This window comes from Mastomys coucha, unplaced genomic scaffold (assembly GCF_008632895.1).
Source record: "Mastomys coucha isolate ucsf_1 unplaced genomic scaffold, UCSF_Mcou_1 pScaffold16, whole genome shotgun sequence".
NCBI lineage: Eukaryota > Metazoa > Chordata > Mammalia > Rodentia > Muridae > Mastomys > Mastomys coucha.
Genome location: NW_022196898.1, coordinates 75,238,866 through 75,260,681, shown reverse-complemented (window position 1 = coordinate 75,260,681; position 21,816 = coordinate 75,238,866). Strand labels below are relative to the sequence as shown.

Below are 21,816 nucleotides of genomic sequence, written 5' to 3'. Positions count from 1 at the left end.
ATGTACCATTTAGTACTTCAGAGCCGAGTATACACACTTCTGCTTTGAATGGGCCGGGATGTGAATGTGTATAACATAAAGGTCACTAGTCAATTTTTTCTGTTTAGCGGTGGGATTATTACATTCTTCCCAAGAAAAAAATTAGTCACAGGGATCTCATGTTAAGCCATGGACTGGATGTTTAAAAACATGTATCTAGCTCCTGTCCTGTAATCCTCAGGAAGTCTTGTTTAAACTCAAACCATCTTTGAATATTTTAAGGTTTTATTTGTGTGTGCGCATGCGTGCGTGCGGGTGCGCCCTTGCGTTTATGTGTGCCTTTGAGAGGGAGTGCGCATGCGTGAAGAGGTGCCCTAGGATATCACCAGGTCCCCTGGAGGTGGAGTTATGGGTGCTTCTGGTGTTGGGATCTGAACTCTTGTCTGAGCATCCGGTCTCCTTGACGACTGAGCCCTCTCCGGTCTCTAAATTTCCGACTTCTCGATTTTTAAATAAAGGCCATACTTCTTGCTGCCAATGCTATAATGAATTCTAATGAATGCTCTCATCACAATTTTGTAACGGTAGGATTATAAACCCACTTTTTCTGTTTTCTTTGGCAAGATCTAGTGTCTGCACCCTGTCTTCTAAGCCAGGCAATGGTAAGAAGGATGCTGTGTTAGAAGTCTTCTCTCGTTTACACAAACTGACCCTGTGCATCAGACTGTTATCTAGGCAAACTTATTTAGAAGTTGAATTATGGATGTGCCTGTTCCCAGATATGTGTCACTGTGGTTGAAAATGTTTATTTTGATTCTCTGGTAGGTTTCAAAACCATTACATTACCACACACAAGATAATAGTGTGTGTGTGAGTCAGCAAATGCTAAATGTCACTCCAGAGTTTCCAGATAGTCTGTCTGAAACTTCTTAGTTTCAAAGCCAAACAATAAGAAAAATCTAGGAGCCTGAGGCATACCTTGAATTCCACTAATCAGTAGAAGCGGGCAGATTTCTGAGTTCAAGGCCAGCCTGATCTATGGAGTGAGTTTCAGGAAAGTCAGGGCTACACAGAGAAACCCTGTATCCAAAACAAACAAACAAAAAAATAAAAGTAAAAGTCTAGGAAATGAACATTTTCATCAAGCTATATAAAAGTTAATGTTTCATTGTTGGCTTTTATTTACTTACTTTAACATTTTTCTTGTATTCCTGTTAGTATAACACTGCCAAATATTTCTTCATTAATGAAAAAAAAAAAAACCAAATTGGATTCATGCTGTCCAAGATCAGCATTCACTTTATTAGGGAAAAGAGAATATGAAAGTTCTACCCCCTGGATAGCTACCAAGAAAAAAAAAGAGAGAGAGCTTCAAAATCAGGTTCCCCCCAAATCGGAAGTCTGCTGCTTAAAACATACTGTGGAACTGAGAAGCATTTCTGCAGGGACAGAAATCTCACAGGAAACAGAGAAGCCAAAAACCAGGAAGCTGGCTTAGTGGGAACAAGTGCTTCGCCCAAGCATGAGGGCTTGGTTCAGAGCCCACATACAAGTCAAGCCTGGTGGTGGGTGTGTGCCCAGGGCAGAGGGGGAGTGTGGGAGGGCGTGGGGGGAATAAGGACAGAGGATTCCTGTTGGTCACTGGTCAGCCAGTCTAGTTCAACTGTGAGTCCCAGGTTCAGTGAGAGACTGCTTAAAAACTGCTTAGGTGGATGACAATTGAGGGAGACATTCAGTGTATACCTCTGGTGTGTGTGTGTGTGTGTGTGTGTGTGTGTGTGTGTGTGTACACATGCGCAAAAAGATGATTACACCAAGTTAACAAAACACATGTTTCTCTTCAAAGATGTCTAACCACCCATACCATACCTCCCAGTTTGCTAACAGAATCTATAGTTGTTAATCAACTGTGGTCCCATGGAATTGTTTCAAGGATGATTTCATCATCATGTAGCTTAATACTGGTTTTAAAAAATGAAGAACTTAAAGTTTGAATGGATGAGCAATTTTCTTTCTCAAAAACATAAATAAGAATGCAGCCAGCAGGAAGGGATGCCCTGCTTAGGTAAATGTGAGGAAACTGTAGGACTCTTCAGAAAGGTAATGTGGAGCTGAAGGGGCTTGGGGAGTAGGTAGTATCCCAGGAATATGCTGATAGGATAAATGTGGAAAATGGATGACCTTTAAAAAATTTTTAATTATACAACTTTATTCCATGAAATTTTATTGAAAGCTATCATCAGAGTCTACAAAGCATGGTTTACTTACTGAGCAAAAAATTGTATGTTTTTTATATTTATATAATTTATATATTTATATAATTTACATATAATATAAATTATATAATACAAACATTATGTTTATTATTTAAATACATTTCATATATTTAAATATATAGTTATGTAACATATTAATTCAAGTGATTCGTATAAAAATGTGAGATTTATTTTATTATGCTTCTTGCAGATAAATAAGCTGAGATGTGATCTGCCTGAAGCTAGTAAGATTTATTTATTTATTTATTCATTTATTTATTTATTTACTTTTGAGACAGGGTTTCTCTGTGTAGCCCTGGCTGTCCTGGAACTCACTCTGTAGACCAGGCTAGCCTCGAACTCAGAAGTCCACCTGCCTCTGCCTCCCCAGTGCTGGGATCAAAGGCGTGCTCCACCACCGCCTGGTGACAGCTAGTAAGATTTGAACCTTGGTGTCCCGACTGTGATCTGCAGCTACCCATCTTGCTTGGCTGCCTAGCGATGACTAAGAGTGAAATGATCATTTGTTTTCATATCTTTTTATTTTATTTATTTTTTGCCCCTTCAGTGTCAAAGCCTCCTTATCCCCTGTCTCCTTAAACTTCCTTGGTGAGCTACTGCTCATATCAAAATCTATATGTTCTATGAAAAATTAATGAACTATGCTGACCGTGAGACTTATAATCACAGACTTGGAAGGGTTTTGTTTTTTGTTTTGTTTTTGTTTGTTTGTTTTTGTATACTAAACGTTAATTTCCACATTGATTGCTCTCATTGAAAATGTTCACTCCTGGGCTGGAGAGATGGCTCGACAATGAAAAGCACTTGGTGCTATTCCACAAGACTCAGTTCCTGGGACTGGGTGGCTACTAACACCTCCATGCCGTCTTCTGGCCTTGGTAGGTACTGCAGGCAAATGGTGCATATGCATTCTTCAGACACACATAGTAAACCATTTAAAAGTGTGCATTATTGCACACCTGACAAATTCACACCAGAGTACCCTGTGTGCCATCTTGATAGATGCATAACACCATCACCTGGCTCTCCTTCTCCAGCCCCCATAGAGACACAGCATTTTGCCACTTAACTGTTAACGTAAGCTGGGGATTTCCCCCCCTCACCCACCACAGCACACACTATATAATCAGGCCACGTCATTTCTTCTCCTGAAAATTAACTATCTCCCATCAAGTTATTCTTGCTGAGTTTTTTTCCTGGTACTGTTTTAACAGGAAGCGAAGTAGCCATGCGCCTTGAGGTCTGAGTCCTAAACTTTTATCAGGACCTTCTCCGCTTTCTCTGCTCAGCCTTCTCTTCAAGGGTCTTAGCTAGAGCTTGGGTAGATGGTGCCTGCCTCTCAGAGAGCAAACCTCAAATGAAATCTCTTCAAGGTTTCCTGCATCATGACTGCGCCTCATCTCATGGAGTCCCTGGATTAGGAGACTATGGAGTACGCCTCTAGCTGTGCTCTCCTGTCAGGGTGCGAGTACGCAGAGGCAGAGCTACTAGGAGGACCATTGCTAAGCCATCATCAGCTCAGGAGCCTGGAGCCAGGACCAGATGGCAGGCTTGGCTCACCTTGACCTGAGATGTGGCTCTTCAGCCATGGGGACAGGCTGATAATTCTTCAGATGTCACCATGGCTGATGGAGCAGGTAACTATAGCCGGGAGCAGCCCCAGCAGCCCCGGCACTGTGGTCTTTTCTTCCTCCTCTTCCTTCCTGGGGCCACTGCCTAACCCATTTGTGACCCAGAACACTCTTATTACATTTTGTGCACAGTCAAGTTTGGTAAACATGCCCAGTGGCAGGGAACTGGAGAGGGCGGGCAGGAGACAAGAGAGGAGAGGGAGAAGCATGAGGCAGCTTTGCCAGGCAGCCTCCTGTCTCCACAAGGTATGGCCCATAGGCTGGAAGTGGATAGAAGGAGATGTAAAAACAAGTTATTTTCACTCACAGAGTTTGATGAAATCTATTTGTCTTTTTAAAAAAAAAAAATCAAAACACACCTTTGTTGTTGTTGTTGTTGTTGTTTTTTTTTTTCCATCCGGAAGAGAAAGCCAGGATGTTTGAAGCATCCTGGGACTTTAGAGTTTGTTTACCTAGTGGTTGAACTGCCCATCAAGGCTTTCCGGAACTTACTTATTGTCTGTCACTTGAGAGTCTTTGTTCAAGTCAGCATCCAAACCCCACCCCTACCACAGTTCCCTGCCCAGAGCTCCCACAGGCTGCATCTCTACCCACGGCTGCCTGGAGTCATCATCTCCAACCCTCAGGGCAGTAACTGGTATTTATTAGCTGTTCTGTACCCCTAAACTTCAGTACAACCTTATACTTTTGGGATTTTAATTGTCAAATAGACATATAGACTTCTCAGACTGGCACGACATGTGTGGAACACAACCAGTGCAGAAGCAATTCAGGTTAAGCAAAAGAGTGTAGTCCTACGTGGTTACTATTACGTCTCCTGTGCTCAACTCAATCTCGTCCCCTTGCCCCTCATAGTCCCCCTAAAAACCCATGGTTCTAGATTTCTACTCTATCATCCCTTCCTTTAAAAGCTTTAAATTACTTTAATTAAACACATTTGCAGTGCAGAGTGTTGATTTTGTGAGTGTAGATGATTTCTTGTTTTTCTTTGTGACTTGGAGGCATATATCTGTACCCCTCCACAATGCATTACTTAGACACCAGAGTTCATTAGATGTACGTCCGTCCGTACCCACATGTGACTGAGTCGCTGTTTATTTTTCTGAGCTCCACTGTGGTGTTTCCCAGAACAGTTCAGTGTGCTCTTGATCATGCTATTCCAGTGTGAGGATGTTATGTCTCCTGGCCGATAGAGATTGCAACGCTGAGGGCATTGTTGTGTTTGTCAGCAAGGCTCACTCAGATTGGAGAGTTTCTCTAAGCTGGAGTTCATACCTGAGCGTGGGCAGTATAGATAATGTCTATTTATGATTAATTACACCAGATAAAGCCAAACTGGAAGTCTGGCTGTGGTGCACGGCGTAAGCAACACGGAGCTCCTCAACAATACCTATGGTAGCTTTTCTTAAAAAGTGTTTTCTGATCAAGGAGTAAATAGTTTTTCGTGGGACAGAAACTTATCTTTCCTGGTGGAGAGTGAAGATAAGCCCTTTCCATGTTTATTAGCGGATGTGCTTCCTTTTGTGTGTGAAGTTCCCAGGTCCTCTACATAGTCTTTCCTCAGTACACAGCAAGTTCTTTTCTTGTTGGCTAATGGGAACTCTTTATATATTCTGGGTAGAAATCTTTTGTCGGTTCCCAGACTTACAACTTCTTCCTTTCGCCAGGCATAGTGGTGCACGCCTTTAATCCCAGCACTCAGGAAGCAGGCAGGTGAATCTCTGAGTTCAAGGCCAGCCTGGTCTACATAGGTGTACCTAGCTGGATCCTGTCTCAAAAACAAACAAACACTTTTTTTCTACTTTGTGATTCCTCGTTTTATTTGCTTTAGGTTGTGGTTTTATAAATCAGAAATTTGTCTTTTGTAATTTAATTAAATATATACTTTTTCTTATAATTTTCCTCTCTATTTTTGCAAGTATTTAAAAATTCTTCCTTAATCAAAGATGATTTTAAAAAAACAAATCAAATCAAAACAAAACAAAACAACTCTTAGATTTGACATCTTACCCACAGTAGTGTGAATACCAACCACATTCACAATAGAAACATGAAGTCAATCAAAATGTGATCAATGCATGAACAAGGTGGTTACTCGGCCATGAAAGGAAACAAATTGCTGGGCTAGGGATGTAGCTCAATTGGTAAGGTGACTAATGTGCACGAAACTCTGGATTTGATCTATCTATCTATCTATCTATCTATCTATCTATCTATCTATCTACCTACCTATCTAACTAACTATCTATCTATTCCAGGAATGGTATAGGCACCTGGGAAGTAGAAGCAGGAGCAGCAGAGGTTCAAGGTTATCCTGGGCTGCAAATGGAGTTACACATCATCCTGAAATACAAGAAGTGCTGTCTAAGTACATAAATACAACACCAATAACCCGAAAAAGTGAAATACTGATTCATGCTACAGCACTAACATGGTAATAGCATGATACTGTCTGAGAGAAGGGGAGTGGTGTGGTGTGACTCCATTTCCACAAATGACCAGAACAGGAACATCCATGGATCTAGAGAGCAGATTGGTGGATGCCGGGAGGCGAGGAAGGGATGCACAGTGATTCCTAACTATGTATGAAGTTCTTTTTTGACGCTGTAGAATATTCTGGGGTTAGGTAGTAGAGATGGCTGTACTATAAACCACTGAATTGTAAACAACACAACGGCAGTGTTTGATATGTGAATTTTATCATGAAAAATTGTCTTCACTTTGGAATTAAATAAAAGTTTTAAGCGCACCTCAATTCTTCAGAAGCACAATTTTACTTTTCACATTGAAGCTTTTAGTACTGCTTTTTAGAAAGTAACATTTCAGTCCAGAGCCACACATTGCTCTGTAATAATCAAGCCTCTGTTACAGGTGGCTTTATGTTGAGCTCCTTGTGTATTTACTAGGTTGATTTCTCTAAGTGCCGATAATAATTTGTATAATAATTTATATAATCTAATATCATTTAATATTAACTATTGGTATTTGGTATTGCAATTTTCTCCCCTCCTCTACATTCTGTTTTAATGGGTTAACCTAGCACACTCTACCACAGAGCCACATGCCTAGCCCTTCGTTATTCTTCCATATAAATTTTAGGATGACCTCTGAGGTCAGACATGGATACACATACAGAGATGTTGAGATTTTTATTGGCATTGCCTTAAAGTTTGGGAAGATTTGATGTCTTAACAATATTGACTTTTTCGGGACAAATGTAGACTACCTTCCCATGAACCTGGGATACCTTTCAATTAAGTTTTATAACTTCTCTTCTAAGAGCCCTGCACATTTGTTACTTAAAGTATCCTAGACACTATCTATATAGATAGATACAGATATAGAGATATAAGTATATGATTTTTATGATACTACATTGTATATTTTATGCCATGGCATCTGTTTACTTTTATTAAATTTTATTTTTAATAACTTAGTGCTTTTAGGATTGGATCTTTGGTTTGTTCACTGTATGGTGGTCCTATTGTTCTCTTCATAGGAAAAATTTTAGGTTACTAAATTTCTTTAAGATTATAGAATCATATAAATTTATATTTCTTCTTGATTTATTTTGACTTACATTTATAAAAATCACTATTTTGTTGATGTTTTCAAAATTACTTACATACAGTATTTCTAATATTTTAAAATTTATTATTTTATTTCACATACATTGATGTTTTGTCTCCCTGAGAATGTCAGATCCCCTAGAACTGGAGTTACAGACAGCTGTGATCTGCCATGTGGGTGCTGGGAATTGAACCTGCATCCTCTGGAAGAGCACTCATTTTTAACCACTGAGTCATCTCTTCAGCTCCATTTCTAATACTTTATTAGCTTTAGAAAAGATTCTACAATATTCTCTCTCCAGATTTTTTCTTCCTCGTCTAGTTTTTTGTCTCTGATTTCTCAAACAACTTTGTCAGCAGTTGGTCAATGTTATTCTTCCTTTGAAAGAGTCAGGTGGTCTTCCTGTTGAATTTTTAAAATCTGTGTCTCTGTGCGTGTGTGTGTGTGTGTGTGTGTGTGTGTGTGCGTGTGTGTATGTGTGTGTATGTGTCTCTGTGCATGTGTGTGTGTATGTGTGGGTGTGTATGTGTGTGTATGTGTATGCGTGTGTGTGTATGTGTGTATGAGGTATGTATGCGTGTGCGTGTGTGTGTGCGCATGCACACACACACACACACACACACACACACACACGCATGTTTGTATGCGTGAGAGCCAGCACATGCCTGCTGTGGCACACTTGAGGAGGTCAGAGGACAAACTCAGATGTCTGCCCTCAACTTAGACTTTGTTTGAGATTTGGCCCCTTTTACCACTGTGTGCTGGGTTAGGGGACTCTCAGCTCACTGCAGGAGTACGGTGGTTCTAGCTTCTGTGGGTTCTGGGAATCTTACTGACCTCAAGCCCCCATGCTTGTACAGCAAGCGCTGTACCTTTCAGCAACCCCCAGCCCCAAAGTGAGTATTTTTATGTAAATGTCTGCTGTTTATCTTGTTCTTTTCAGACTTTTCGGATTTAACCAGTAAATGCAGTGCTGGGGATTGAACCTGGGGTTTCATGCATGCTAAGAAAACACTGTACCAACTGGGCTATACCCAGCCTTCTCTTTGAGGCTGTGTGCGTGCGTGCGTGCGTGCGTGCGTGCGTGCGTGCGTGCGTGCGTGCGTGCGTGCGTGCGTGCGATGTGATGCTGGGGATAGAATCAACTCAAAGCTTGTGTATGCTGAGTGAACACCCTAGCACTAAGCTGTATACCCAGCCCCCAGCTCGGGCACTTTTTGGCTCACATGTATTAAGACTATGAATCATGCATACAAGGTTAGAAGTGCTGTGGACTCCTGGTAACCCGACTGTGAATCTAATGAAGTGATCTTTTTATCTGATCACTGTATTTATCAGTGTATTTTATCTGATATTTTGTATGGCTGCATTGGCTTCCTCTTTGTTATTTTTCCAATATATCTTTCCCTGTCTTTCTGTGTTCTTTCTATATTTTTCTGCACTCTTAGAAAAATGCAGATAACTACTTTAAAATTTTTAAATTAATATTTATTTCACATGTACGGGTGCTTTGCCTGAATGTATGTATGTACTTAGAAGTCATAACACTGAGTCCTGTGCTCCCTGGATTTTCAGGTTTTTTAGGAACCACCGTGGTCATTTCCATAGTAACTGGAGGGCTCCAGTCCTCCATCCTCAATGGAGTTTGTTTTCATTAATTGTCTTGAGAACAGCCATTCTACTTGGGGCTAGAAAGAATATTAAACAGTTTTAATTCACATTTCCCTGATGGCTAATGATTCTGCACAGTTTTTAAAACATTTACTGGTCATCTGTGGTCCCTTTTTTGAGAACTATCTATTCAGCTCACTAGCCTGTTTATAGACTCGAGGATTGGTTCATTGGTGTTTAAATATCTCCAGTCCAAGGAATTATTTTGGCGAAGACTTTCCCAGTGTGTAGACTGACTTTTTTACTCTGGTAATTGTTTCCTTTGCTGTGCAAAAAGCCTTTTACTTTCATACCATCTGATTTTTCAGTTTTTGAACTTATCTCTTGTAATATTGGAAGCTCTTGCCTATGCCTTTATCTTGAACATTTTACTCGAGCTGTCCTCTAGCAACCTCAAATTTTCTGTTCGGGCACTAAGATTTTGGTCTATTTTGAATGGATTTTTATGAAAGACGAGAGATAAAATCTAGTTTCCTTTGTCTGTGTGTGGCTATCGAGGGTCTTAGCATCATTGGTTGGAGAAGCTATCCTTTTTTGCAGTGTGTGGATTTTTTAAATTACATTTTTATATATGGTGTGTGTGTGTGTGTGTGTGTGTGTGTGTGTGTGTGTGTGTTAGTGCATGTGTGGAAGACAGAAGAAAACTTAACAAGAGTCAGCTCTTTCCTTCTTTCCACAATGCCAGTCCCAAAGATCAAACAGGTTGTCAGGCTTAGTGGCAGGTGGCCGTACCCATTGATCCAGCTTGTCATTGTAGGTGACACTTTGCTTGTGGCTGTAACTGTGTGGGCTTATTTCTGGATCTCCTAGTCTATTGCATTGGTCTACCTGTCTGATTTTGTGCCAGGACTGTGAAATCTTTGTTATTATGGCTCTTAGTTTAAGATCAGGTTTCTCGATGCCTCTAGTATACTTTTGATTTAGGATTTCCTTGGATAAATTTGGGTTCCTTTGCCTGCCTCTGTGCGAATTTTAGCTCTAGGTCTGTGAGGAATGTGATTAAAATTGGTGGGGACTTCACTGAATCTCTAGATGTTTCATCAACACCATCAATTTTCTACAGTGTTGATGCTGCTAAACCCATGAACATGGGAGGTTTTTCCAGCTTCCAGTGTCATCTTCAATTTCTGTCTTCAGTGATTTGAAGTTTCTTTATATATATATATCAATCAACTCCTCAGTTAGGCTTACTGCTAGGTATTTCACTTATTTATTTAAGCTATTAGGAGTGGGAGAGCTCACCCCTCCTCATTTTTTCTTGACAAATTCATTATTAGTATCTAGAAAATATTCTGACTTGTGCATGTTGATTTTGTATCCCGCTAATTTCCTGAAGATGTTTACCAGATTTAAGAGTTTTTGGTTAAGTAATTGAGGTTTTTTTTTTTCCAATATAAATTCACTGTCACTGTCTTTAGACACACCAGAAGAGAGCATCAGAGTCCATCACCGGTGGGTGTGAGCCACCACACCATGTGGTTGCTGGTAATTGAACTCAGGACCTCTGGAAGTGCAGTCAATGCTATTAACCACTGAGCCATCTTTCCAGCCTGCCATTGGGGTTTTGAAGTATAGGATCCTATTGTAATACAATTATCTTTCTTCATGACAGACTAGTTCTCCACATTCCATTGTTATGTAGCCCTGTCCCCTGAAAAAGTGATTCTAGGAAAGATCGTCTGCTTCTTACTTTAATTTGGGACTTGAACAGAAGTGGATGCCCGACTCACCTGCAGCTCAGAACCAGCAGTTTGCTCTTTCCTTTCGGAACTGCCCAATGTCTGTGTCAGTCTCTGAACATAAGTCCCCATTGTAGCCAATACCTTCCTCTTTAGTAGATGGTAGTGATGTGACCTTGCTGGTTGCAAGGTCCCCTGCCCACTCTAGTCCACTAATTAACTCTTGTTTGCTAATTACTCAGAGGGGATGAGCAGATCTTCATTCGTTTGTAACAGAAGTCTGAGGATAAAATTCTGACTAGCCTTGAGGCCTGTTCTCTTTATAGCCAGACACAGTCATGGCCATCTGATCCCACAAAACATCATGACTTATAGACACTTGATTTAAAAGGGGACTTCAGGCACCGTTTATGGCAACAGCATCCTCATTTGTGCAGAGATCCTTTCTGAAACACGTGAAAGAGAGAGTAAATTTACACTCAGGCTTAGATAATTCCAGTAGCCAATTCCTCACTCACTTGCTTGCGTGAGTGCTCTTGGAATGTGATAACATTTTAACTTGAGAACTCTGCCTGTGTTTATTCATAACTACTTGATTATTTTGAGTGAAATAAGCCTCTGATACCCTGAAGGTTTACTTTGATTTAAACAAAGGTAATGGGATAGAAGGTCACATTTAATACTAACTCAGAAATTCTGCTTTAACATGATTTCTTCATTTTTTAATAGATATTTTCTTTATTTGCATGTCATACGATTTCTCCTTTCCCAGTTTCCCCTCCAACAAACAAACAAATGAAAACAACAAGAACAAACCCCTGTTCCCTCCCCCCTCCCCATGCTTGCCACCCCACCCTCTCCCACTTATTGGCCCTGGCATTCCCCTACACTGGGGCACAGAATCTTCACAAGGCCAAGGGCCTCTCCTCCCATTGATGATCGACTTTGCAATCCTCTACTATACACATGCTACCAGAACAATCAGTCCTACCATGTGTACTCTTTGGTTGGTGGTTTAGTCCCTGGAAGCTCTGAGGGTACTAGTTAGTTCATATTGTTGTTCATCCTAAGGGGCTGCAAACCCCTCAGCTCTTTTGGTCCTTTCTCTAACTCCTTCACTGGGGACCCTGTACTCAGTTCAATGGATGGCTGTGAGTCTCTACAACATGATTTCTTCATTACATGAATGAGCTGAGTATCGCCATCCTTGTCACTGGCACCACCTTCCCTTTCAGACTCTGCTCTGGTAATATACTTCTATATGCTCCCCCCAGAAACCCTCAAGTGTCTAAACCAGGGAAATAGCATTCCTAGTTCTGGGCAAAGAAGATAATTTCTTTTGTTTGTAAGACACTACATCAACAAAAGGAAGACAGACCAAAGTACGTATTAGCCAAGTATTGTTTCTATCCATTGGCTAGACATTTCCACAGTGCTAGTAAATTATTTTGTCTTCAGAATTACCTTGACTGCCATAGGTCCTTCTATCTCCTTCACATTCTGCATAAGGAGTCTATTGCTTACCTGTTATCTGGCAACGTCAGTCAATCCATCCATCTACATGATGGATCCATCCACATCAGAGCTCCGGGAAATTGGGTTTTCTGGACTACCACATCTCTGCTTCACTCAGCAGTGTGCCTGGCAGTGAAGAGCTTTAAATTTGGCATCTGTCATTGCCTATCTTGGTCCAAGTGATACCGTGCTAAATACCATGAAGAATATCGCACAGGGCAAATCAGTAGTGGCTTGTGAGATTGGTGAACTTCGTATTTCTATGTGCTTCCGTGGGGGCTATTAGGACTACTAGCCAGGTGCTTCCTGTAGACTTCAAGACAGGGGAAAGCTCAGGGCTACTGGAACCCAGAGGCACTGAGTGAAAGATGCAGAAAGTGCATAAACCACAGGGCGCATTCATTTCATTCGGCCGTGTGAGTTCACCAACCTCTCCGTGGGTGACCAAGCTCTGTAGCTAGCCTCTCTCCCTTCTGCACTCTGTGCCTTCGAGGTGCTGCCATCATTTCACACACTCCCCTAACAACATCCTCAGGACCCATCATGTATTTTCATGTGTTTGCTCTATTATCCCTCCCTGCTTGAGACTCGCAGATAATTGATGATGCTTTAGTTAATCATCCTTCCCCCTCTTTTGTTCGCCAGGTACCTCAGCCTTCAAGGGCCTTCTTTATTGAGAATCAATGCCTCTCCTAGGTAATTGATCACCCTAGACCCAGGGAGACTCAATTCATCCCGGAGGGTGGGTAATCGTCATGAATAATCAAGATGCCGTGGCTTCAATACTGCATGAGTGCAAGCAAGTGCTGGATCGTCTCTTGTTGGAAGCGCCAGATGTGTCTACAGAGGACAAGAGTGAGGACCAGCGGTGCAGAGGTGAGGTTCTGATGGGAGACACTAGGGCTTGAGCTCGCAGGTTCAATGCCTGCACCCTTGCCTGAGCGACATATTCTCCTCTCTGCCCTATTTTTCTTCTCCTGGCAGATGACCACCGAGAGATGAGTGGATTTCTAGGGCATGAATGGGAAGGGCTGCAGGCTGACGGGCAGGGAAGAAGCCCACTTTGTTACAGAGAATTGCTGTCAGTTCTAATTTTAGGCTTCAGTAAACATGAGGCTACAAGAAACAGTTTAGTTCAGGAAAGAACAAAAGGGTCCAAGTTGGCCGGTGCACGCAAATTTCAATTATTAAAAAAATTGAAGCAACTTCTGAATGGTGGCACGCACTCTTTCTCAAACAAGGATTTTGTGCTTCATCAGTTTCCATAGACTTCTGTGGCTTCCATAAATATGTCACTTCACCACTGTGGACAGTCTCTGTTTTCTTGGTCCCCAACAAATTCCTCATCTCATTTGTCAAAAAAAAAAAAAAAAAAAAAAAAAATTCATTGATCTCAAGAATGACTCTTTACATCATAACTGTGATCTGGAATTTTGCCTGCTTTCTGGTTTATGCTGTCTACAATTACAGATATTGCTTGAGAAGTTTCAATCACAAAATCTAGAAAGCTCAAAAGACTCATTTCTTCTTCAGCCAGCTTTAAATATTAGAACCCTCCTTATTTAGGTTCTTTTTAATCATTTGAATAATTTCCTTTTCATTTGTTTAAGCATATTCTTTTTGTTTTGTTTCGTTTTTTGTTTTTTCGAGACATGGTTTCTCTGTATAGCCCTAGCTGTCCTGGAACTTACTCTGTAGACCAGGCTGGCCTTGAACTCAGAAATCTACCTGTCTTTGCCTCCCAAGTGCTGGGATTAAAGGTGCGTACCATCACTGCCCGGCCATATGTGCTTTTAATATTTTTTCTTGTGTACTTTAAAGTACACAAAGTACTAAAGTGTTTGGGTATTGCATTTAAGAATAAGATTGTTGGAGTAAAATAGTCTATAACAGAAAGGTTGAGAGGAGCGTTCCCTCAGTTGTGGTACATAGGCACATACATGTCTGACACGCCATTTTAGGTAGCTATGGGCGGTCTCAGCTATGTGGGCTTCTGGATGAAGCCCTGTACATATAATCAGTCCCCAAACCAAACCTCGGCGGCGTGTGCTTCCGTTATTTACTAGCTGAACCAACAAGTACGTGATTGCCTGCTCGATGCATGTGCTAGTCAGCCTGAGATCACAGACCCCCCTCATGTCAGCGCCTGGTCCTCAACCACAGTTTCTAGGCCCCTGGCCAATAAGGGATAGCTGGTTCACTGTCTCCCTGGGGCTATGTGTCAGGTTGGGTTGTTTTTCTTGTTTCTCCGAAAATTTTCTTAGTGGCCTCTTCCTGTGACTCAGTGTGTGCCCTCATTTAAGCCTCACATTCTCCCTGTGGACGTGCAAGGCCTCAGTTCAGGTGCCATTTTCTTCCCAAGTGACACAGAATAGGAGAAAAATCAATTTAGTTTCAGATAAGGCAAATCAAGGCTGTAAAATAATTCAGTCAGACACGGCCTTTCAGATAAGCTTCTAGGACTAGAGCCAGATAGCCGGTGAGAAAGGAATCCTCACACACAGAGTGTTATACTTGACCAATACCCACTGTTCTGGGGCCTGCGTCTGCGCAGAACCACCCCTGCTCCGGTGGGCTGATGGCGGTGAATGGCTTTGGTCCACTGCTGGTGACATTACCGTTGTTAACTGCCTGGGATCAGAGAGAAAGACACTAATACAGGGTCACTTGATGTGCTCAGCAGCTAGTAGACTTGGGAACACTGACACAGCATATTCCCGTGTCTCTCCCCTGAAGCCCATCTTCTTCCTCCTTCCTGCCAGCCTGGTGAGCTTCTTCTAGCTAGCATCTGGGAGGTGGAGAAAGAACTGGAATGAGAACAGAAAGACCGTGCAGTTTGAAAGCCTTTACTTTAGAGGTGTCTTGTACTTCAGTGCGCTCCACTGGCCTGTTTATGGTTTGGCACGGAGAGGGGGTGTAGGGGAGACTAAAACTATTGGCAAAGAGTAAGTTTTCTATAGGCTGGGCATGGTGGTGTGTGCTTGTCATCCCCGCATGGGAAGATCAGGAGTTTGAGGACAGCCTAGGCTGCACAGCCATACTGTGTCCTATTAATAGTCATAGAAGAAGGCAAAAGAAGCATCCTCCGGTGCTATGAAGAAAGAGCTCAATCCACAGCACAATAGAAGTCTATGAACCCAGAAATGGGATTTCCGTTGTCAAGGGACTGTTCTCTGTGTCTCAACGATTGGCAGTCCAGTTTGAGACCCTGAGAATGGAAAGAGACATCATCCTAAGTCCACTTGGACATCTCTCCAACAGTCACCTTACTCGTTGACATTTAGAAGCACTCTTGAGGAAACTGTGCTCTGCATATACATTGCAATTTTCAGAAATGGAACACTGTTCACCAGCAGGAACACACAGCTTTTGCAGCCAGGTGTGATCACATAGGTCCTCACTTCTAGGGCTCTGCTTCCATGGGGATGTTCCTGCAGAGGAAGGGTCCAGGAACTGATAGTCTGGGAGTCACAATTTCAAAGGGATGTGAGAGGATCATCTCTGATCATCAACACTGGTCACTCATTGGCATGGTGCTCTCAAAGACAAGGTGTCTTTCCCTATCTAGAGGCATCCTTATCTCTGCTCATTGGGTGGCAAGTTCACATAAAGGCATCTAGGACAGAGACAGGCTTTCTTCCTTCTTTCTGATTTTGCTCTTCTGTCGTGTCTGTTTTCTCTACTGAGTGTGTCTCATGCATATGTAATGCTATCTTGGTCTTTTAACCCTTACAGTATGCCACCACTGTGATGTGATTTACAAAAAGGGATGAGCTAGGAAACAGGATAGCTGTGTTGAGGATGCTCCCAGCCTAGGAAGACAGGGAGATGTGATTACAGGACATTGGGATGCAGCCTAAAGGGAGCAGGCACCTGTGGGTTTGGAAGTATGTGGAAGAGGCATCTCAATTCCACTGGAAGGCCATGACAAACTAACAGGAGTGAGGCAGAAATGTCTGTTAGGAATGCCAAAGGCAGTGGGCCTGAGTTTGGTCGTCAGGCTTTGGGGGGTAGAGCAATTACAAAACAGAACAGAGTGTAAAAAAAAATAAAAACTAAAAATCATTATGAAAAATAATGGCCTAGTCTACTTTGTTAGAGAGGGGAGGAGGGGCTCAGCAACAAAAAAGATTGTGAGGGTGAGCTGAAAATATCAAGAAGAAAGGAAAGAGGAGATGAGGTTTAGGATCTGTGGGATTTGGCAGTTAACTCGATTCAGGGAGGGAGAGAAAGCAAACAGCTAGAAGGGTAGGCTTCAGATATGGGTGGCACAATGTGTGGCACTCCCATGCATCAATGGAGAACATAGAGGGAGATGGAATTAGAGCAGAGATGATTGGAGGGACTCTAGCCAGCTCACAAACACGGCTCTGGAGGGCCTGGCCCTTCTCGCCAATTTCTTCTGCCTTGCTCAAAACCATTAGATTACATTCCTGATGCTAACCTCGAAGGTCTAATCCCTTATCTGGCCAGTTTTCTGAGACTACCAAGGCTCAGCTAAAGTATTAAAGTCCAGCAATCAAAAGCCTCACTTAATTAACATGACCAATTAAAATCAAACACCTCACCCTGACACAGTTTACCCCACTTTGCCTTGATAAGCTACTATTTTCTTCTGTGTCTGTGTGTCTGTCTCCTCTCGGTACACAGACTGTCCTTCGTTGCCTTCCAGGACAGAGATATGCCTGCCCCCTCTCCCTTGTTCCCTTCCTCCTTCTCCCTTCCCCCCTGTCTCCTTCTTTGTCTGTATTCCCTGCCCTCCCTCCGGGTCAAATCCATCTCCTTTGTGCTCAGAACTTGGTCTTGGGCATCCTGAACCATTGCTGGTCCTTCCACTGATGAATTCAGTTAGGGGTGTGTTGTCTAAGAGACACAACACAGAAGAAAGTCTGTGGATACCCTTGTTCAGAACCCTGCTATCACGTGCACTTCTGACCTGAGATGGTTTGAGGAAGGTCCTGTGGAGCATGTACCGCATATTACGATCTTAGTAAAGCAAACGGCGGGCCTCGTGTGTACAAATATAGAACTATTTGCTGTGAAAGTTTGAGTGTCAAGTAAGGCAGTAATTCCTACTCAATGCTGCGGGGGTGGGGGGGTTGGTTGTCAAAACTAGAGGGAACACTTCCAGTTTCCGGGTCTCTTTTGTGTTTCTAAAGTTTGGACAGGAGACTGTCAACCAGAATAATTAGGGTTGGTACTCTCAGAGATTTAACACAGTCGCTAATATGAAATGGGGCCATTTCACAATGAACTGGTATCACTAAAATTCCCATTTGGTGGGGTTGTACTTTCGGTGTGTGCTGAAGCATCCTCAGTAGTGAAAGGCTGAGATGGGCCTGGGTCTCAGAGAAGCAAAACAAGGCTGAGCAAATTGATTGCCTTCTCAGATGCCACAAGCTCCAAATGTCCTCGTCCACTTGAGCCCTGTTCTCACCTTACAAGGAAGAGAATATTTCCTCGGTGCCTTTCTCTGATTCTTCATGCAGAGACAGTCACTCAAGTGCTCTACTTCCCGTTAAAAACCTTTCTTAATGCCTGACTACCCCAATTTACCTGTAGGGCAGAGTAGACTCAGGCCACCCCTGACAGATAGCTCCCTGCTATTATTCTTCAAGGCAGCCCCAACAGCTTGGACCAGCCAGCGACAGATAGGAAAAGTGTTTTAGCCACTGAGGTGCTTCATCATAACATGGGGAGCTCAGCAGCCCTTTCTTTGATTGCAATTTCCTTAACTGAACTCTGACCTTTTCAGCCTCACTCCCCAGCGAGTTAAGGACCCTGATCCAGGAGGCGAAGGAAATGAAGTGGCCCTTCGTGCCTGAAAGGTGGCAATACAAACAAGCCATGAGCCCAGAGGACAAAACAAACCTGCAAGATGTGATTGGCGCCGGACTGCAACAGTTACTGGTAGGGAGAATCCCACCACCTGTCCCTCCGACACCCCCAAGGGAGCCATTTAGAGTCTAAGAGGTCTAACAGATTAAATTTCTCCGAGGTACAAGATAGCTCCTGCTCTTATGGTCAGCTCTGCCAGATTGACTAATGTGGGGGAGATGGCTATTTAAAAAGTGTCATCTTCCTGTAACCGCCTGTGTTAGAGAGACGAACCTAATGTGAATGATGAAAAGTGGGTGGAGGGTACAGAATGAAACCTGTCACCTTGAAATAGTCCCATCTTCCTGGCGAGCCTGACTTGCTTTGGTTCTACCATGCCTCAAGACATTTTTATTTTTAAATGGTACTTTCTAGATGTTGGATAAATAATAATAATAATAATAATAATAATAATAATAATAATAATAATAATAATAATAGGCTTTGCTTATCTCATCTTGATTTCTAAGCTATTGGTCCATGTCATGTTCATCCTGCCTACCTCTTTTGACCCTGTTCACTCTCTTAGCTCCTCATGATTAAGTCTATTCTGAGACCATCAAGTCAAGGTCACAGATGTGCTTATTTTTCACCTATATAATAGAAACCCAACTAAACCAATGGTTCTCACCCTGTGGCTCTCGACTACCTTGGGGATCGTATATCAGATATCCCACATATCACATATTTACATTACAATTCAAAATTATAGTTATGAAGTAGCAATGAAGTAATTTTATGGTTGGGGAGAGGGTCACCACAACATGAGGAACTGTATTAAAGGGTCGCAGCATTAGGAAGGTTGAGGACCACTGAACTAAACTGATAACCTCCATCCTGCATAGGACAGTGTAGGGGTTGTTGTAAGAGAAACAAAGCATGAGGTTGAGACATCTGGGAGGAGCAGTGGAGAGAGATGGGGAGGTGAATATATGCTCAAAGTCTAATCTATGCATTAGTTTTCAAAAAACTATTTTAAAAGTTACATTTTGTAAGAATAGCATAAGAAGCCAGGTAAAGCTGAAGACCCAGGCCTGAGTTCTAGGGCACTTCAAAAGGAGTACCATTTTCCTTTGTAGCAGCATTATGTTAAAAAAGATTTATGGGCTGGAGAGATGGCTTAGCGATGAAGATCACTCACTGCTCTTCCAGAGGTCGTGAGTTCAAATCCCAGCAACCACATGGTGGCTCACAACCATCCATAATGAGATCTGATGCCCTCTTCTGGAGTGTCTGAAGACAGCTACAGTGTACTTACATATAATAAATGCATAAATCTTTTTAAAAAAACATTTATTTAAAAGATTTATCTACTTTTCTTTTATGTGTATGGATGTTTGCTTGTATGTATGTATGTGTACCACATGCATGCCTAGTGCCCGAAGAGGCCAGAAGAAAGTGTGATCCCCTAGAACTGAAGTTAAATATCATTGTGAGATACCATGTGGGTGTTGGTAACAGAACCCAGGTCCTGCATAAGAGCAGTGAATACTCTTAGCCACCAAGCCATCTCTCTAGCCGTGTGGTAACATTATTTGTTACCTTTAGTTTCTCAGTTGATCATCAAGGAAATTTACTAACTCAAATGTATATTTCCTATCATAAAGATCAAATTGTATGGAGGTCAGGCATAAAAGCAATGACAGCAGCCCAGGATTCTCACTTTGCTTACGTGGTTTTACGTTGAGGGATTATTCCCATTGAAGGCATAGATACAGTTTTTTTTTCTTGTTGAAGGAAAAACTCTCATAAAGATCCCTTAATCTATGAACACACAAGAACATCTTAGGAAATTCTCAGCAAGGGGAACATAGGTTAAATAGACTGGAGATTATTGGCAGAGGAAAGCAAATCCTTATAAAGAATTAAGTGCTGACCTCTGGGTTTTAGTTTGTTTGGTAGCCCAGGCTGGCCCCGAACTCTAGATCCTCCTTCTTCATTTTCCCACAATGGAGATTAAAGGCGTGTGCCATCAAACCCATCTTATGTGGGGGATTTTAATAAGTGTGATTGCTATCAGTGTAAAAGTAGAATGAGGTAATAACTAATAATTTGTATATTGTAGAATTTACATAGGCATCAGATCTTGCTTATCAAAATAACCCAATAGCAAGTATCCCGTGAGCATCTTCTTGGTCAGGGGAGCAGAGAGGACTCCTCTGTTTTGCTTTGGTCTTCTGCCAGCAAGTCTACAGTGAAGAATCAGAAAGCCAAAGTCCATGCTCAGGCTGTTATTTGTGAAGGCAGCGACTACAAGCCGTACACAGAACTCTTGGCAGAGATGGAAGCCTTCAGCATTTGTGCTTTCCAGTACAGCAGCCCCTAGCCACACAGCAGGTCTTGACACCTGAAATGGCCTGTGCGGCTGAAGAAATATATTTGTAGTTTTTTGTTGGCTTCTTATACATTTCTCTGTGCATAGGATGTCAACAGACATTAGGTTTACCTGTGGAAGTTAAGTGACCTTAATATATGAGAACCCAAGAACATCTCAGGCAAGCACCAGAATTGTCAGTGCTGTCATTGTCATTCACTGGCTAATAATATATCCCTCTACAAGGCACAGTACTGTATTAGAATCATGCAGCTAATACATGCCTAAAGCCCTGGTTCTTACAGTGAGATGCCCCAATCCCACCAACATCCATCATGTGGGAACTTGGGGGGGATTTAAATTCTTGACCCCCAATCAAAACTCTTTAGTGGATCCAGCGGCAGGATGCAGTTGCCCTCCCTGTATCCAAAGCTGATGGTGGCAATGGGGAGAAAACTGAAGCTGCTGGGATTAAAGTTCCAGTCTCTGGGTTCGGATTTGCCATGGTGAGTTGGGAGGGAAGCTGTTCAGGGTTGTCCAACCCATTTCAAAAGTACACATATCCTTCCTCCTACTGTACTCTGTAATCCACAGAACTCTCTACGTTATACAGATTCCCAGCTGTGGAAAGAGACGCAGCAAGAATAGGAGTTTGTTCCCTTCACAAGGTCACCTAAGGTCTTCCTAAGAATCAGCCTGTGGGGCCACCTCTAGACCCCAACGCATTTAATCTGGGAGCTTTCTGAACTCTGAGCATTTTCTTTAGCTTCCCAGCAAGCTATAAATGAAGCCACCACACGTCCTCAGATGTTTAGGATGTTTTCCGGTTGTGCCAGACCTCAAGTGCACAATTGATCAGCCACTCTGTTTCTACATAGAGAGAACCATAACTCTCCATGGGCCATGCTCTCTATAACTTTCTGCTTTTGAGACTGCTGCTTGCTATGAGTGGCTCCAGTAAATCCTGTGGCTTGTTTTGGTCAAGTACGCTATCCATTTCAGGGTGGTAGTTCAAGGGAGGGGCCAAGTGCTCCTATTTTAATAACCATTGAGCCTTCAGACGCTGCTCTCACAGGAAATGTATTTAAACATCCCACTCTGCCTTTTTCCATTATCATTTCTTCTTACATTTCCTATATAATATTAACATGAATCCTCCCCGTAAAAATCTCCCCCCCCATCTCCAAAAGAAGCGTTTTGCTTAGAGTGTAAGTATTTTGTCTTTCCATTAATCCCACAACCAAGAGAGCCAAGCAAAATATAAAATGCTGGAGGAAAAAAGTAAACCACAGATAGTTCTTTTG

The 21,816-nt window shown here is 42.3% G+C and overlaps 1 protein-coding gene across 10 annotated transcripts in view; it reads left to right on the top strand.

Moving 5' to 3' along the window:
• The window catches only part of Alpk1 (alpha kinase 1), a 103,213-nt gene that overhangs the window by 31,946 nt on the left and 49,451 nt on the right, over positions 1 to 21,816 (top strand). For 6 of the 10 annotated variants that reach the window (XM_031375449.1, XM_031375450.1, XM_031375458.1 and 3 more), the window contains 2 exons: positions 12,967 to 13,197; positions 18,077 to 18,231. In XM_031375449.1, coding sequence (XP_031231309.1) covers positions 13,077 to 13,197; positions 18,077 to 18,231 — 276 coding nt within the window. In that variant the 5' untranslated portion in view covers positions 12,967 to 13,076. Of the gene's footprint in view, positions 1 to 4,834; positions 4,851 to 6,021; positions 6,321 to 8,253; positions 8,353 to 8,575; positions 8,714 to 12,966; positions 13,198 to 18,076; positions 18,232 to 21,816 lie in introns of those variants that run through there. The other 4 variants (XM_031375455.1, XM_031375457.1, XM_031375456.1 and 1 more) reach the window with 4 other exon arrangements.